This window comes from Anopheles marshallii, chromosome 3, assembly GCF_943734725.1.
Source record: "Anopheles marshallii chromosome 3, idAnoMarsDA_429_01, whole genome shotgun sequence".
Lineage (NCBI taxonomy): Eukaryota > Metazoa > Arthropoda > Insecta > Diptera > Culicidae > Anopheles > Anopheles marshallii.
Window position 1 is genome coordinate 84,091,324 of NC_071327.1, and position 18,379 is coordinate 84,109,702.

Here is an 18,379-nt window from a genome sequence, read left to right on the forward strand (position 1 = left end):
AGTGATCTCGGCAAAGTCGTCTTGCAAGCTCGCGAGATGTGATGAAATGGTTGCGACATAGCGAGTTCCTGGTTCCAGATTCAATCTCCGGAATCCCAGAACGTTGTCTAATTCTGCTCCCATATTACACTTCATTGTGCGGTAGGGCCGTGGTCCATTCGAGGGGTAGGGGGAATGAAATTTGTGTAGTGACGAGTGAGCTACGTTTAGTTGAATGATCGTATTTACGTTGCAATGTGCTGGAGAAGGCAGTGCGTGCGCTATAAATGCAATGTTATCTAAATGCTATTTGCTACGGCAATCAGCTGTCCAATAGTACGGAAACAGTTGAAGTGGAGTGAAGCAATATACTTGCACGACGACCATCAGCGTTACCGTAGCAGCAGTTGGACCGGAGCAGTTCTGAGGCAGTGCATGGATTCGGTGTGGTGCGTTTAGCGTTCGAGCACAAACACACCCACACCCTCAATACACACAAATACCACCCCCCCACCTTGGAGCCCTACAATGGATGTGGAATCGGACGGATCGGAACGGTGGGAGGATTTTTTCGGTAAGTGAGCTACGTGTGATGTAAAATTTACATCCTCAACTTTCGATGCATCACCGTCCCCGGGGCGACAAACCAGTGCAAACGATGGAAAATTAAGCATTTAGAATCATATGAATCATTCCGCCCTGGCACCGAGCTTCACTCTAGCCTTGTGAGCTAGAAGCGCGAAGCAAAAACACGCTTAAATGCCGCTCGCTAACCCTCGCCGCGATGCACTAGAGGAGAAGGAGAGCGAAAGATGCACGTACAGACTCTGTGCCTGTGCGCGAATGAGGGAAGCTGACAGAAGGTAGCGGACGAACTCGAGTTCGATCGATCTCGTGCAGTATCTTTGTGGGGGCCCGCGAGCTCCGGGTTCTCCGTCCAACCAAAACGGTGTCGACGAGACTCCGAATGGTGAAAAAGCAGAACGATCGTGCGCTCCCTTGCCTGCTGCCGGTGACGGTACGGGCTCCGTCTTCTGAAAAGAAAAACCTGTTGAACCGTTTCGTCTCGACCCCTTCGTCTGTCACCGACTGCACAATATCTTTCGACCCGGTGCGAGATGTGCCGGTGCTGTGCGGTTTGCTCGTGATCTCAATTTTTACACATGGATCCCAGCACACACACACACACACCCCACTCAACCGATCGCGACCATCGGAAAGGGGCCGCGCCAGTTTCTGCGGCAACAACATTTACCCGACCGGTAGCTACCCCCGCGGGTGACGATTGTTGTGTCCAGATTTCCTTCCCGGGATGCTCTCCAAGTAAACGCCCACCGCCCAAGATAGACTTGGCTTGCCGGAGTTCAAAAACCGCGGCCCGAACTCTTCCGTGTGTGGCTTGGATGTATGTGCTCGCGCACTGGACTGGTGTGCGGGAAGCGCCCGAGTGAACAGCAAACAAGGTCAGCCGGTCAGCCGGCTATAAATCGCGCATATGATGTCTGTAATTAGTAAAAATCAAAACCGCTGGCTGTACTCTGGAGCAGCGGTTGTACTACGCACGTTCACTCGATTGATAATCGGCCAGACGACGAAGATGTCGTCCTTCGTCGGCGAATGATTGATGATCATCCTCAATCGCCCCGAGGCCATCGTTTCGGACACACTCTCTGTTGTCGCCAGCTTCAGGCTGCAGCCAAAAATGTATTCCTTCGCATAATGGTGGTACGCGGATCACAAAGAAGCAAGTTGTTCATTTTATGCCGAAGAATCCATTTCTCTCAAGTGCTGCGATCGAGATGGTATTAAGAAATGAACAGATGCAAAAAAACAAATCCTGCCGTTTTGAAAATAAAACATGACATCGCGGGTCAATATCAAGCCACCAAAATGCGTCGAATCCATCACCTCAAATGTTTATATTTTCGTACCATTCCATCATCTCAGCTGGATTCCCAGAAGTCTCCAGCCGATCCAGTGGAACCGCAGAGTTGCGCCAAAGCCACTCGAGACAACGTTTATCAACGTGATCGTACGGTAGAAATTGTGTTTGCCTGCGATTTACTTCAATCGTTGGGACGGAAGAAGGAAAAGCTTGAGTCATTTTCATACGGTGCTGCGCATTCAAGAGGATCGCTTATCAGATGATTTGTGATTGGAGGGCTGCTTTCTTCGGTGCCAGACAATCATATCCACTCCACCCTTAAAACTAACACACACACACGGTGCGTCTTGGGGTCGTTGTTCAGTTGCTGGGTGTGTTTCTGGGCTGTATCGTGCGGTACTCGAGTCGGGTTAACGTAACTGAGGTCTTGTTTGCATTTCCGGCTGTTCGATTAAAACCATCGCATCGCATTCGACAGTGACCACAAAAGCTGATAGTGGTTGTACAAATTTCGTCCATAAACGACACGCAACAAGAACTCATGTGAGGTAGAAAGGCAACGGTTACATAATGATAGCGTTCATCGGTGTGCGATAAGAACTTAAGATTTGGGGTTTTTTTATGTATTGGTCATGATCATGTTACTAGAACTCCAGGTAATAACAGTGTATCATCCAATTGTCGACGGTCTGGTTATTGAATAACTTGCCAATTAGTGTCCACCATAGACGAGAAGGACAATTTCGGGGGATGAAAGAAACGCACCCCAGTCACCAGGGTGTCAAGAATGTCTACGAGCGATAGAGATAGAGAACGAGAATCGGCTGTCCGCATCGGCTCCGTTTTACTAGTGCAATATTTACAATCACATGGCCCAGACGGACTACCGCATGGTGTGTTCTGGCCGTCTGTTCTCTACCGTGACGGCCATTCAGCCCAATCCGAACGCGTCCCATCAGCTCACGTTGTTTGCACGTCTCTATTTCCGGTGACTTTGCGTACGTCCGGAAATGTTGTCGCCCGCATGAGATAGATGCTGTCGAAAAAACAGAAACCCATCAGTCGTGGGATTTCGTAATGTAAACAACGGCTCCACGATCTTCAAGGGGAACATTTGGTAGGACTTCTGATGCTAGTGTCGCAATATAATATAGGATCCCGTACCCCAAATCTCGTAAAACGGCAAAGCGGTGTAGCCATGGAGAAGGGCATGCATCATGATAAATGGCCAGTGTTTCACTGCCCTTCTGTGCGTGATGATGGGATGACGAGGAATTATGCTAAATAAATGACACTCTAATTATGCTTGGGCGCGTGAAAATCACTATCCTACAGGGGCGGGCCGTTTATCAACGCACTTCCACATACGCAGCGGAACGAATATTGAGCGATTAAGTGTGGTGAAACCAGTAGCACAGACGACAATCTCTAGACGTACTCGCATACATCGGTCGTCTACACTCGGAGGGGCCACATGAATGATGGGAAGATCGGGAGAAGATCGAGTGGCGTGGGGTTGGTCGATGGTAATGCATGCACAATCATAATCAGATTGTCGCACGAGCACGAGCGAACACATACACAAAAACGGTCCCACGGATCTTCCCGAGCGAAATTATGCAAGCGCGGGGACAACGACTCAGTGGCCAAAGTCCGCGCCAAGTCCACCGTTGCGGCTGTTCGACGCCGCAAAGCGTGGGTTGCATTTGCAATACGTCGCCTCGGTTTGCGTGGCCCATGCTAGGGATATGCTTTCGGTGGGTTGTGGTCGCGGTGTGGCGCACGTCCACTGGCCACCGAGTAGGGTTTCTCCGTATCGGTTTTCTTCGCCGCGTGCGGAACTCCCGTCTGTTGTGTTGTGTTGGCCGACTGGTGACCGGGGGTTCCATTACCATCGATCGTCGATCTTGGCGCCAGCTGTTTCAAAGTGATAAATAGCCCGCTTAATTGCAATGTCGCACAATGTTAAGGAGGAGAAGTGTTTATCGCAAAGGTATCGACAACGACACACACTGCGTAATAAAGCTGGCTGTTGGCTTTACTTTTATTGCCGCTGTTTAATTTGTTCCCTGCTTGCCAGCAGCTAATTTAGGAAATGTAGGTCCAAGAACACAACTCCATTGATGTTTGCTGATCATGTCTCTAACGATTATTTTGTAGAATCGGTTTAAAGATAATGAGATAGTTTTTTTTTCTATGCCGACGTTTAATAGATAGCAGAAATGTACACCTTTAAAGGTTGGATCGTCTCATTTGGAATGCTTTCAACTAGAATTCCAATACCTGTACTTGTGGCAGCAGTTAAGTAACCAAAACTTAATGATCATGCATACAGACTGCCCCCTTCCAGAGGCTCCCCCGGGGCATACGGGAATAGACGAACTTGATAATGCAGATTCATTCACCGGTCGAGCGAAAACGAATCGACCCTCATTCGACGTCCGAAGTACGACGTCAGCTCGAGTTTTATGGTAAATGACTCACGATCGCGGCATGCAAACGAACCCATGGGGTGGTAAATTCACGCCATCTGATATTCTATGCAGTTCCGTTTGCCCCACGCTTCGATCACCACCCTGCATTTACCTCCTTCAAAGTAGATTAAGATTGATGCAGGCATGCACGAAGCGGCGGCGTCACCATCGGTGCACTACTAGAAGCTAGTTTATGCCAGTGTCGCGAAAAAAGGGCCAGAGATCTGTTATGCGGAGGACAGGAGCGTGTTCGATGGGTTTTGTCGCGACAAGCCATTGGAGCCCGTGACCAACACTGGCAAACTGCTGGTTCAAGAAAGCGTCGGACACAAACGTCGAACACTGAAGGGAAGCGCACTGGAAACATGTGATACATGATGCTGGCGCTGCCATGGAGAAGAAGGAGTGTTGGCAGTAGTGGTGTAGTAAAGAAGGTGGCCATGTACACACTGTAGCTAGTATTGGTGCTATGTTGTGATTCTATCGCCGAGGGAGTTTCAATATGTCACCGGTGCCGCGGAAGTTACACGGGGCACAAGTGTGTGCGTTGAGCTTTATTAGGGCTCCTATAGCAACTGCTGCCGCCTGCTTATACAGACCCGCCGTGTTCTGTTTCAAAAAAAAGGGGGGAAGCTGTTGATCGCCGGAAAGCCACGATCGACACATACGCGCGAGGGAGTAAACGTGTGTGCGGTGCATTGTATTATGTTTGCGTTGCTTCCGCGCATTTGAGCCAGCCGGTGCGCAACGTTAAATTGTTTAAACGTCACCCTTAACGATTGCGCTCGTTTGCTACCCTTATAGCGCGAAGCGGAAGCAGAGATACAGCAGCTAGAAAGAGTGCGGTACGTGGCTGAATGAATGCCATTTGCAACGGCTGCACCCCATGATCATCATCATCATCATCATCATACCGCAAACGCAAAGTGGAGTGAGAGAGAAAGTGATGTTTTAGCTTGAGAGTGTAGTTTAACCTCCAACGCGATCGCATCTCCTTTCTGCAAGTACCTGTGCTGTGTTGGAACAGGGCAACTTGGAATTTTTGCATGGCAGAATGGAACGACATGGAACATCGCTGATAAGAACATGGGCGGCAAAGTTGAAACGCAAAGGCAAAGAGGCCCATCTCTCACGGATCTCTGCACAACATCGGCGGCGGTGTTGGGTGATCCTCCAATTTCTCAAACATGATTTTTACAAAGCGTGCAAATTCATTCTTGCCCGATTCAGCCTGCAATAATGAACCGTGACATTGTCAACTGTCTGGGCCATGCAAATTAGATTAGGAGGGAATAACCCAACCCGCCACTTGGTCGTCTGCCATTCAATTTGTATGATGTCTTGTGGTACGGTAGAAATACTTTTGGAGTGCAGTGATTTCATCAGCGAATTGAAGAATGTAGAAAAGCGTAGCTTCCCTGCACCATCTGTTGTAATCGAAAGTCACCGTTCCCTAATTCCGGTTCTGCTTCGCTGACTACCGAGTAATCCATCCACCCAGCTGCAGATATCCTGCAGTATAGCAATAGCGCAATGTGTAATTTTGTTGGAACAAAATGTTATATTGGCGGGACCGGTAAGCTGGTAGATGAATTTACGACTGACAGTTACGTTCCGTAAGGTTACTACACATTTACATTTACAGACAATGTCCCGTCTAACGGGTAAGTTCTCCTGACTTTAAATGCCATTATCATCACAGGGTTAAAAGCATACATTCGTCATCCTACCCGTCTCTTGGACCGTCTGTACCGTCGCTTGTTCAATGCTCAAGAATGCCCAGATTGTTGTCTTAAGAAGCGTGATTTATCGCTTTTCGAAAGCTCGATCCTCTTCTCAGTGGTGCTTGTGCGCTGTTGCAAGTTGAGCGGGCGAACGTTTCACGGACTGAAGAATGCAACTCACAGTGGCGACCTATTTATGCATCAGCCATATTACTGACGAGAATGATTTCCCTTTTAGCATTTCACTCGCGCCCATTGTGTCCTGTTTTTGCAGGGCCATTCTCGGGCAAACCTACTGGTGTAACAGAATATTCTGCAACAAAGGAAAAAGGAAAAAGCTGTACGAGCTAACATTTCACTGGAAACTCTTTTTTGCACCCTTGCTTTCGTGGTGCGTCGGACATATCAGAATGTTTTAATAATTAAAGCACACGAAACTTGCGCTTCCCGCACATTACAGTGCCCAGTGTGCTTCTTGTGTGATGTTTTGGAAGTAATTCTCTACATGGGGGTTGTGGTGTTTGTGTTGGTCGCGTGTTGTTGCGACGAACCCAACACTAGCCGATGCGCTGATAAGAATATAAATCATCAGCGCCATACGGGACGGTAATGTTTGCGGGCGTCAACGATATGAGTAAGCGACCGTGGTCGACACACTAGTCGACGTTTAGTGGCCGTGTCAGTACTAAGATACGAACACACACAAGTACGTGCCACAGTATGACACCGGAACCATAGCGCTAAAGCCGCCAGTTGACGGTGGTCGATGCGAGTGGCATCGCGTGACGGATAGGCCTATAGGTAAGTTTCAGTTTCCAGCGTGCCAATTCGGAGACACTGCCAGCTAACCAACCGAAGGCTGCACCGAGCTGCTAACTAAAAGAAAAGGGTGTGAAATGTGGTTGGCCGTTGTGCGTGTTTTCCATCGACTCACGACGCCATCCATCGATCGCAGTACCACCAGTACAAGATGTTCTTGTTTATTGCGCATGCAGACAGAGTCGTGGAGAGTTCTCAAAACAACTTAAAAGCAAAACATTGATAACAATGTGAAGCAATGTCAAAAACATTGGACATTGTGAAACAGGCTTCGCATTTCCAAAAGGTAGAAAAATCAATCGACGCTGCATTAACTTCATGGATATCTTATCGCTATCGGCAAACGCAACAGTTCCCATAGATGTGCATGTTTTGGTACAATTGTGAACAGTGTTGTACGTTGTCTCTGTGTTGTACAGTGGAAGGCCACAAGCCCTCTGTGGCGCTAGAGACGTTTCGAAAATATATCGGTGCAATTCTTATACTTTAAACGAGCGTACCCATTTTATATCAGGTGGCTTCCGGAGCAGTCAGAAGTCCGTCTTTAAAGCAGATAATTAAATTAGCTCGCCAGTCGAAAGTGTTGTGCCTATGGCCGTTGTGTGATTTGTATATTCGTATCGCGTGTGTGTCACAAATTGCTGGTAAGGAACGGAGGGGGGGAGATGCGACACTTTGTTTGCCATTTGTTATCGTCGTCCGCTATAAGGTTTGCGCCTATACTGCTACTGTCTGCCTGTATTGTCCCTCCGCTCAAGAAGACGCGGATATAAAGTTCCCGGGGAATTATGTAAAAACTTCAAACCCCCCTACACGGACAAAACCGGAAGAGAGTGCTGCAAGTGCTTCGAATGTTGATTTAATGAACTCGTTTTGCCCACAACGGCACCCGCGCCTCCATTTGGAAGACGACTTTCCATTGTCCGGGCCTGCAAACTGGAAGTAGTTTCGGACAGTTTCGATAGCTGACTAATGAAGGAGCGGCTTGTCAGCAGACACATTCGACACCGGGTCCAGATGGTCCTGCGTCCTGTCTTTCACGCATCCACAAACCTCGTCAACAACAGCATCTGTTTAATCAATTCCAGCGCGCGGGGCTGGAATTCTGGAGGTGTCCGATGCAAAGTTTGACATGCCCAACATGACACGAAACACGGTGAATTAGTTCATCGCTGCGGCACATATCAATCAGTGAGCGGCTTAAACAGATCCACTGCACAATCTGTGTGTTCGCGTGAAGAAAGGGCGACACCATGAAAATCACCAAAACACACGACGACGGCACGGCACGATCGAAAGGAGACTGTTCCACCGGGTTTTGGGGTTTTTTTTTTCTATTTTCGCCGAAAGCAAGGATACAACACTACACCGTAGCGATAAAACCAACCTCACCCGCCTTATATGGTACTTCGCCAATTTATCATGCGCTCCGACGGTTTGTTGGTGGAGCCTTTTCGGGGGGGCGCTACGTTTATTGCTTGACCTTCGGGGTCCGTTTTGCCATTGAATGGAGTCATCATCATTGGCGGAGATGGTAGCAGCCGCACATAATTACCCAAGCCAGCCACCCAGCGTCCTTTACTCAATGGGTTTGTGGTAGCTTAATCGAAACGGTTTCGCATTGTGTAATATCGTGACCATAGCCTGATTATCTCCAATAACACTTTCCCTATGGAGTGCTTTTGATGGCTCTCGAAAACAAGTGCAGTTGCTCTGTTTGTTTGTAAAGGGCAAGGGTGGTGGGAGACTTGGACAAATGGGACCGGTTTAACGATATAAATTTTTAACAATTAAAACAAGAGCTGCACAACAAAACTCCATTTTCACGTGTCCTTGCGTATTGAAAATAATACACCATGCGCTATCGGGCTTACGTGATCAAGCAATAATATTCAAAGAGGTTACGACGGTTACGACCCTATTTGGTAGGAAAGCGAACAAACTCAACATATTGTCGAAAACCTGGACCCAAAAGAAAAAAAAAACACTCCAACATAACTGTACTGATAAAAATGCACCCCGTGAGCAGTCAGGGAGTCATACAATACCCAGCGATGCTTTTTAAATGCATAGCTTAAAGAAAGCCATTTTTAGTCACAGATGGGGTTTAGAAAGAGATCTTTAAGGTTTTCCCTCACTTTATCTGTCGTTGATTGCGTGATGATGGTTATGTTCGGGCGGTTAATGACTACGAAATAGCCACATGGTGTATGTGCACTCCATCGAAAGTCCCCCAACATCTGTGGCCTTTTTACACGAAACAAATGAGCGGTGGTTTGTAAATGGATTGATCTTTGGAAAAGTAATGATGAGTGTTTTACGATTACGTACGGAACACTCGTTTCGTGCCTTGCTCTGTGTGTTGACTTTTTTTGCGATAAAAAGAGTTTACTTCGGTCAGACTTTTGGTCTTCTGACTTTGAGTACTGTGATGGACGAGATTTTTCTTCATACCCCAGGGAGCCATCTGCATCATGACCGAGAATCGTCTTCCTTCTTGGACATTTCATAATATATTGCGATGCTGCAGTTTCGGGTGCTTGTGTTACGATCACAGTAAAAAGGCGACCTCAAATTATATAGCAAACCATTAAAAGGTACTACATAAATGCATTCGTCAACTCCCCAAAATACGCTCAGGGAATAAATCCTCCAAAAATGGTGGTGTTTTTTGTGGAATTTTAAGTGTGACTCTCGCATGGAAAGGGCTAGAAAGAATCGTGTGATAGAGGAAGTGGAAGGCATCGTGTGAAAGCGGTAGTAATACTATTAATCATCGGCTAACAACAAATAAAAACTATATGATTTGATTTGTCATGATTATACGACCATGAGTATATGAGCTGAGGTGACTAAAACTTTATACCATAGTTCTTCAAGCTTGGAACTTCCGTTGTACCACGCTCATTGCCCTGGATCGTGATAGTGGTTAATTTCAATATTTTTCTAATGAAATCTAAAAAGTTTTGCACATTATATCCCCTCGTCCGTTTAGCGTTTAGCGTTTAGCTTATGAGTCTCGTTCTCTTTCAAGACCCCATGCAAGTGAACACACTAGCTCACTAACAAATTATCGAGCCGGAACTGTACAAACAAACAACATCTTCCAAGAGGTCTAACGTCCCAATGAGTGTTCGTATCGAACCGATCGGGTGTTCTGTATTTGGGAGGGAGAGATACATTAGATATGTTGTCGTGTTTTATTCTTAACCACTGCGCCATGACAATGCCCAGCACGTGCCTGTGATGATGGTTAAGTGGAGTGCGTGTGTGGCTGTGCTTCTTTTAAATGGCAACATAATGCACACCCCCGATCATGATTCTTATGCGTTTCCGTACAATGATGATGCGCCGGCACACCGCACCGTTCCATCCAAGCAATTCTACCGTCTGTAACCTCCAACCTCAATATGCCCTGTCGTCTCGCAACTCTGGATGCTCGGAAGCATTATTGGGCGAGACTGGTTCGGATCAGCTATTTTAAGCTTTTACACTCTCACGTCACGACAATCGTATGCTGAACTTATGCGTGGTATATGTATTTATGGTAAAAGACAGTCGTTCAGCCGGGGGGGGGGACCGATATCGTGGTTCGGGCTAAAAACACATTATGCAAGTGTTGAAAGAAATAGCCCCCAGCTGACAGTTGGACCACCATCAAAGGGATTCCATTCTTCACTATCTGCAGTGCGCAACTACCTTACAGCAACTAATGAAATGAACGTTTTCGTGCGTATTACTCGTGGAGTTGGGTTTTCATTTTAATGGCACCCCCGTTTTTAATTTGTCAGGAAACGCGTCCAGCTGAAAATGGGAGTGATTTTTTTTTTTTGTTTTGCTGCTTCCCACTTCATTTAGCATTTCGATAATCCTCGTTTAATCTTGCGACGGCGGGTTAATGTTTTTTGGTGGGTTATGCGCCATTCCGTCCAGCGCCGCCTCCGCGACCTGCGTTATCCGCCACCAGAGCTGCCAGCGTGTGGGTTATGGGCGTGTGCAGCAAGCTGCATGACTGTAAGCGACATTGACATACACTCAGAGCGCGTTATTTACATACAGTTCACGCAACCGGGAACTCCGAATGCATCGTGCAGCTGCCGTGGTGTAACGGTGACACGCGGACGGTCGTTGTCACCGTGATGGTTGAAACTTTTTGGTGCTGCATTTCACGTGGGAAGAAAGTGAATTAAAGAGTTAAAAAAACGGCTCCTACAGGGTGAGACAAAAAGAGGGAAGGTTGTGTTTTTTTCTTTTTTGGTAATATAAATTTCCATTTGATGAATCGAAAGAGACAAATACATACCCACTGGCCACGAGTACTGAGTGTTTCTTCCTTGTTTTCTTCGTCACACGACATATACATAAGAGTTCACATATTGCCGACTGTAAGCCCCGCCACAGACTAAAGGAGGACGAGACTCGCACGTTAGTGAACGACGATGAGAGAAAAGCTTGATCCATGAGGGCACACCACTTTTCTTTACCCGGCCACCGGCCACAAGCGGAGAATGAAGGTGTAAGAAAATGGTATAATGAATGTGACGTGTCTACAAAAATAAATATCAATAAAGTGCCGAAAAACGCGTGTTTCTGACCGTTCGTTTCGTCCGCTTCGTTGTTCATCCTCTTCGGGGAGACATAAGGCGTAGATGAAAGTGGCAGCGAGAGAAATAGTGCAAACGATGAAAGAAGCTACAAATTATGCATCGGTACGCAACAACTTATAAGACACACAACACTACGTGGGCCTACTCTGACCACCCACTCACAAACAAAAATCTATTCGACATTCGAACCACTTCCCGATAAGATGCTCGATATTACGTTTAAATGTTGAACAAAACACCTAAATTTATCAATTTATCTTCTGCTCCAGGTAGACTGTATCTAGTGGTTGACCAAAGAGTTCAGGCAGAACGTTCGATCCCACATGATTAACTCGCTGACTGTATAAACTGTACCTGTTTGTTTGTTTGCTTTGCAGGAAGCAGCACTGACATCGGCCCATCGGTACTGGGCTACTTGGATACCCTAGCCAATAACTTCAGCGAAGAAGCTAAACAACTAGTCGAATCATCCAACAACAAACCCCAACCAACACCGCCCGAAGTATTTCCACTGAAAAGCGTTGCTCATGTGATCGGGCACGAAACATCCGCTGCCATATACAACAACGCAGAGCAACCACGACCGACTGACTGTAAAGCAGCTAGTAGTGAAGTACCCCAACGTATTAACGTATTCAGGTCAGCTGCAGCTTCCTCCAGTTCCGATTTAAGCACTGGACGCGTGAAAAAATTTTCCGAAAAGTTCTTCAATCTGGTGTCACCAAATGTGCAACGGATGGTGTCCAACACAGCGGACACGAACGGCACCATCGTAACTGGTGGTAGCAACGACGAACAAACGGTACCATCCGTACCATTCGTTCGCAACCATGTGCAGTCTGCTTCATTTAACGCCCCTAGTCGAAAGCCTTCGAGACACCCGACGGCCACTGTACCATTGCAAGTAATTCATCACAAGCAGCAGCTACCGCTGTCGAAAAATATCGCCAAACTTAGACACGTGGATAGTGAACTGATCGATAATATAACCTCTTCTGCCGAACGGCAAAGGCACCAACGGACGGCGACTGTCCTGCGGGAAAGAACAGGCTTTGGAGACATTTTAACCACTGCAATGGAAATGCTGGAGACTGGAACCGCAGTAGACAATAATGGAAACATTGCTACCGAAAAACGCCTTACTCCAGCAGTGGACGAACTTCAGAACGTATCTGCATTGCAGCTAAAAATTCAGTCACTTACGGTAGACTTAGAAAAGGGCGATTCTTCCGTCGTATCTCCCAAAAGATCGACGGACAGTGATCAACAGTGCAGTCCTGTTGTAACCCCAGTGTTCGATCCTACCGAAGGTAGTGGTGTTGTCTTACGAAATGAAACAAACGGCAGCATTAAAATGGAAGATGCTTTCGTAGAAAACTGTGTCGATACGACGGAGCATCGAAACACCGTGGTGGAAGCGGTCAATTACTATCCCAACTTTGGTCGAGACGTACCGGCAACCGGCGGTCCTGACGATCGATTGACGACGTTGGCCGATGCGCGGGCCAAATTGCTCGATAGCAATAAAAACTGTAAAGTGTCTGTTCCTAACTCACCCAAATTGACAACGCGCGTCAACATTGAGCACTGCACGTCTACGTCGACGCCAAGCTTGGATACTACCGCCAGTGGATCACCGTACTCTAGTAAAGCGTCGCTGTTAATTCCACCAAATACACCAGTGCTAAGCTCGAGACCACTCTCGGCGTCATCCATCTGCTCTTACTCGTCCAGTACCAGCAGCTCCGGCTCGGAGCATCATCTGCCCGGTGGCAAAGGTAGCGCGCCAGGTTCGTATCAGGCCAGCGTGGAAAGTTTGGCCGATCACAGTGAACCCGAACACAATGGTAACGCCTTGCGTCACTGCGAAGGGACAGGTGAACTAGGGCCGGTCATTACCTTTGTTGCCGGTATGACGATGTGCGAACGTGCTGTTCGGGAGATCATCGATTCCGAAAGCAGCTACGTGAAGGACCTAGGTCAGGTCATAAGAGGGTAAGTTGTGAGACCACGAACGCATTCCACAGTTATTCCAAATTTCATACTCACTTATGCACAGCTATTTGGAGGATTGGAAAGAACGGGCCTGCTTGAAGCACGATCAACTGAAGGTGCTGTTCAGCAACATTCAGGAAATTTATGATTTCAACTTTAAGCTACTTAACCGACTCCGTGAAGCGAAGGGTGATCCGGTTACGATATCCAACTGCTTCATCGATCTCCATGCGGAATTTAGCTGCTACACTACATACTGGTACGTTTACAAAGACGTTTGACGAGATGTTTGTCGAGATCCGACACGTGTTAATGTTGAGTTTTTTTTTTTTTGTAGCACTAGCTATCCGGAAGCCATTTCACTATTAACGACACTGCTACAGGCGACGCATACGAATGCGCTGCTTGTGTCAACTCAGAAGATGTTGAAGCATACTCTCCCGTTGGGCTCCTATTTACTGAAACCAGTGCAACGGATTCTAAAGTATCATCTACTGCTCGATGTAAGTATGCGATCTACAATAGAAGGCTACTGGTAGGGTGTGAGAGTGGCGGATTAGACACCGCTTTGAAGGACGTTTGCATTGATTGGAGTAAACAGGATTGCAAATGCGCGATCACTCAAGATCATAAATCATTCGGTTTAAAGTCTGTGCAAACAATGATTACTTCGTCTATTGCCACTACTACTACTGCCGCCAGTCCAAAGAAGAAAGAATATAAGATTCATTTGTCATACTTGACCACTTTTCTTTCCATCTTCTTCCTCCCTACCCAGAATCTGCGCAAGCACTACAACGATCAACAAGTGGCGTTGGCCCACGAGCTGATGAAGAAAGTCGCGCACAACATCGATCAGGTAAAGACAAAGCTGGACCAGGCGCGGTTGGTAAAGGAATTGGCGGGTATTCTGGACGGGTGGCTCGGGCCCGATCTGTCCGTGTTGGGTGATCTGTTACACGAAGGTCGGTTGATGGAGCACTCCAAGCCTCGCATCGTGCTGCTGTTCCAAACCATGCTCATCATAGCAAAGCCAAAGGAGGACAAAAGACTTCAATTTCGCGCTTACATACCGGTGCGTGGAAGTGTGCCTTTTTAATGCCCATTGGAAGATCACTTGCTTACGTTTTTGCTTCTCGTTTGGTTTTCAGTGCAAAAATTTAATGCTGGTGGAGCATCTACCGGGCGAGCCGATCAGCTTCCGTGTGATCCCGTACGACGACCCGAAGGGTGCACTGCAGTTGACGGCACGAAATCGTGAAGAAAAGCGCCTATGGACGCAACAGATTAAGCAAGCGATGCTACAACACTACACCGACATACCGACAAGGGCCAAAGAGCTGGTCTTACAGCTTGGAGATGAAGATGGTGCGTTAGCGCAAAGGATTCAAATAGTGATCTTTACCAACACACATTAACCTTTTTTTTCGGATGGTTGATCTGCAGAACGATTTACAGATAAGCAGTACTGGAAGCGGCCAGCAAATAACTCCCCGATACCGGAGTACCTGGAACGGCGTCAGCAGTTTCGCCGCAGTGAGATGCGAATGAAATCGAAGAAAAATCTGCTGAAAAAAGATGCTCCAACAACAACCTCCGTCAACGTACTATCGACTCCATCGTTCCGGTCATATTCTAACGATTTGGAGACCCCTGTATCTGCAATTGTACCGATCGCCAAACAACAGCACCATGAGTCAACTACCGAGGATTGCAAATGTGATGCAGTGAAGCAACAACTGAAGGAGGAAATAAAAGCGCGTCCAGCAGCATCTTCGACAAAGTCTTCACCACCGCCAAAACCTGCCCGAAGCCTATCCGAAACACGCAGTGGACCGGCAGATGATGAGGAGGAACGTTTGCTGAAATCGTTGTACGAGCGAAGAAAGCTGTCCGTACCGACGAGACGCGGTACGAAGGTTAAGGAGAGCTTTGCCAGCATTCGCTCGTACAATAGCACCATGATACCGAAACGGATCAGTGAAATGCGCAAACGTCGACCGAAGACTGTAACGAGTAGTTCGACGTTTTATACAGACCTGGAGATCAGCAGTGAGACGGGTTTAACGGATCCGGAAACTGCTGCTGAACTTCCGGCTGTAGAACTTGCGGGAAGCAGATCGAACGATGATGAACCAACGGCTGTACCAAAGGTAACCGACACAGCCATACATGTCGTCGAAGATCGTCATCAACCCACTCCGCCGCTGAACACTAGATCGTGCTCTATCGATGGCAGTGGATGTTGTACTGAGCAGAAAAAAGATTCAGAAATCATTTCCCAGCTCATTTTGGATGTGGAGCAGTTCAACAAAGTCCTGAACAAACCGGTGATGAAAAAGAAATCGTTCGATGCATCTAGTTGCACCCGTCCGATCGGTATGCTGAATCCCGACCGAAAACCTGAACCGCCAAGTACGGAACCACCGTGTGATGAGGAGCTGGGCGGAGAGACTACTGCCGCCCGAGAGAATAACTCAGCTCAAAGTCCTAAAGAACAGTCACGAAATCTTGCACTAGCTGGATTGGACGAATCGGAACCGATATACGAATCGTTGCTCCGCAACGTTCACGTACCGTACAAGTATGCTCCGCCATGTTTGGCAAGACATTCATTGCCGTGCGGTGAAGGTTCGAGTAGCATGGTTTGCAATGGGGTAACTTCGGGTCAAAAAATAACCGACAACCAGCTGGTCAGCAGAACACGTCCCGAATCGGACTATGTCACGTTGGCGTATTCGGAACTTGGTCTACTGAATGGGATTGTTAACGCGGATGCGGTGAGTTTGCATGTTACGAAAGCTGCCGGTCAACACAAAACACCTCAGCTGCTCCGTAACAGTGATACCAACATAAGCTACCATCGGGAATCGAACGGTATTGGCAAAGAATCGGATGAAGAGGAAAAGTCGTCGCAATCTTACTGTTCTCCATCATCACCCAATGGACCAGACGAGTCTGGCTCGCTGAAGCAGGCATTTCTCGAGCGGCAAGGTAGTCTTAGCATGAAGACAACGGCCCACAAAAGCTTCCTGCAACGGTTCATCTCTCTGCATGCTTCAACCTCGACGTCCATGGCGTCGGAGAACACGCTGGGCAGTGAGGGCAATCTGCTGCATTCGCTGCAGCGCAAACTTTCCGAACCAAATGGTGGTGGTGGTTCGTTCGGTCACATCTACAAACAGGGCAGTATTGATTTGGGATCACGCATTGCGCATTTGGACTACGCCGATCCGAAGACGCTATTCTTTCAGCCTTTGTCTGCGTCTGCGTCCGCTACGTCGACCACAGCTCTCTCGGTTGGAACTAGTGGAACGAACCAGAACGTGCTCATCAACCGTGCATCGATGCAATCGGTGAATAATGATCAGCAACGGGACTCGGTGCTGGCATCGAGCTCCTCCAGTGACAGTGTGTGCGAGGACACCAGGAACACAGGAATGTTGCAGACGCAAGAATCCATCAGCAGCAACGTGTATGATGATGATGATGAACAGTGCTGCTTCTATGAGCGTACGGTAGAGGAGTGTCTCGAGCATGATTTCCGCGATTCGGCCGTTTATAGTGGCGATGACAATGAACGCCAACGAGCAAATATCGGCACATCATCCTCCGACCAGCATCATTTGTACGAAGCCCTGTCTCCGGTTGCCTCTCCACGTACGAAACAGCGTTCCTCCGTGGGAGAAGGTTCTCAGCGGAATTCTGGACCTCCACCCCCAATCCCAGCCAAACCGGCGCATCTCGGTCAATGTAAACGGCAACCGGTGGCTATCATTTCGACACCGGCTACTACATCAAAACCGGCAACCAACACCACCAACAGCCGAGGCTGGGTCTTGCAACAGGTGCGGCGATTTCAGTAACGGCCACGTCAGCCAGCAGAATGCAATTTCAAAAGCTGGGATTTGCATTATTACATGTTTTAGTGTAAAAATAAAGTGCCTCTACGAGCATCATGTATTTTTGTTAATAACGAGAAAGAGAATGTGTTGCTATAGCAACGGTTTTCAGCAACATGGGATATTCGATCGAAGCAGGCAACTTTTGCCTTCAGATTTCTAGAACCGCTCTTTCTTGGAAGTTGCCAAAGAAATGTAATTTCAATCAATTTAATTGATGTAAAGAAATGGCCGTGGCCCTAGCCGCCGGACCGGTGTGCTTTGGGGTCGTCTATGTGCGCGCTTCCACAAGTGCAATAAAGATTAGTAACAACGCTGCTAGTAGAATTCTTAGTGCGCAAATAGTGGGTTACGAGCAGCACTAAATACTTTTTCGTAGGAATTAACCAACTATGTATGTTTCAACATTGTATTTATCGGTAGTTTCATGCAATTTTTATCATTCAATAGATTTTAACATGGTACCATGCGCAGGCACAATTTCTGCGAACGCTTTAACTTAATGTGCAAAACGGAAAGTGGACATTGTGCCCCGAAAAAATACGCATGCGAGCAAGTTTTATATGCGATATTTTAATTGTAATTTATTCTGTTCATTCATCATCATCATGTATGGTAGTAGAATATGAAATAGAAAATGAACTAAAGCAATAAATAAAATAAATTGGATGGAGTTTTACGAATGTATTTATTTTATTTGTACGAGAAGCACTAGAGAAATGAAGCAATCACAGAAATTTCAATTTGTCTGATCAAATGGAGTACCAACTCGTGTGCACACGTAGAAATGCGATACAAAATAGACTTCCCGTTCATAGCAAAAATGTTCCGTTATTTTATTTTAAATCCTACAGATACGAACCGTTTTAAGATTTCTAATCACAGGACAGCATCCAACATAGAAGGTGACATCCACTCCTCTCCATAGTGCATATAGCTGTGCCTGTTTGGTGATTATTAGCCATTAGTGTAATTAGTATTCGAATGAACCGGA

General features: G+C 47.2%; 1 protein-coding gene across 1 annotated transcript; it reads left to right on the plus strand.

Moving 5' to 3' along the window:
- Positions 1-507: 507 nt before the first annotated feature.
- On the plus strand, positions 508-17,349 carry LOC128711491 (uncharacterized). The gene is made up of 7 exons (XM_053806369.1): positions 508-553; positions 11,866-13,483; positions 13,548-13,742; positions 13,821-13,986; positions 14,262-14,558; positions 14,635-14,851; positions 14,930-17,349. The coding sequence occupies exons 1-7, from the start codon at positions 508-510 to the stop codon at positions 17,347-17,349; spliced, it is 4,959 nt and encodes a 1,652-aa protein (XP_053662344.1).
- The last annotated feature ends 1,030 nt before the right edge of the window (positions 17,350-18,379 follow it).

What these genes read in the sequence shown, in the direction of transcription:
- LOC128711491 (XM_053806369.1), top strand. Translation starts at nt 508, where the DNA reads ATGGATGTGGAATCGGACGGATCGGAACGGTGGGAGGATTTTTTCG. An exon ending in ACGGTGGGAGGATTTTTTCG is followed by an intron (nt 554 to 11,865) that starts GTAAGTGAGCTA and finishes TTTGCTTTGCAG; the next exon opens with GAAGCAGCACTGACATCGGC. An exon ending in AGTATCATCTACTGCTCGAT is followed by an intron (nt 13,987 to 14,261) that starts GTAAGTATGCGA and finishes CTCCCTACCCAG; the next exon opens with AATCTGCGCAAGCACTACAA.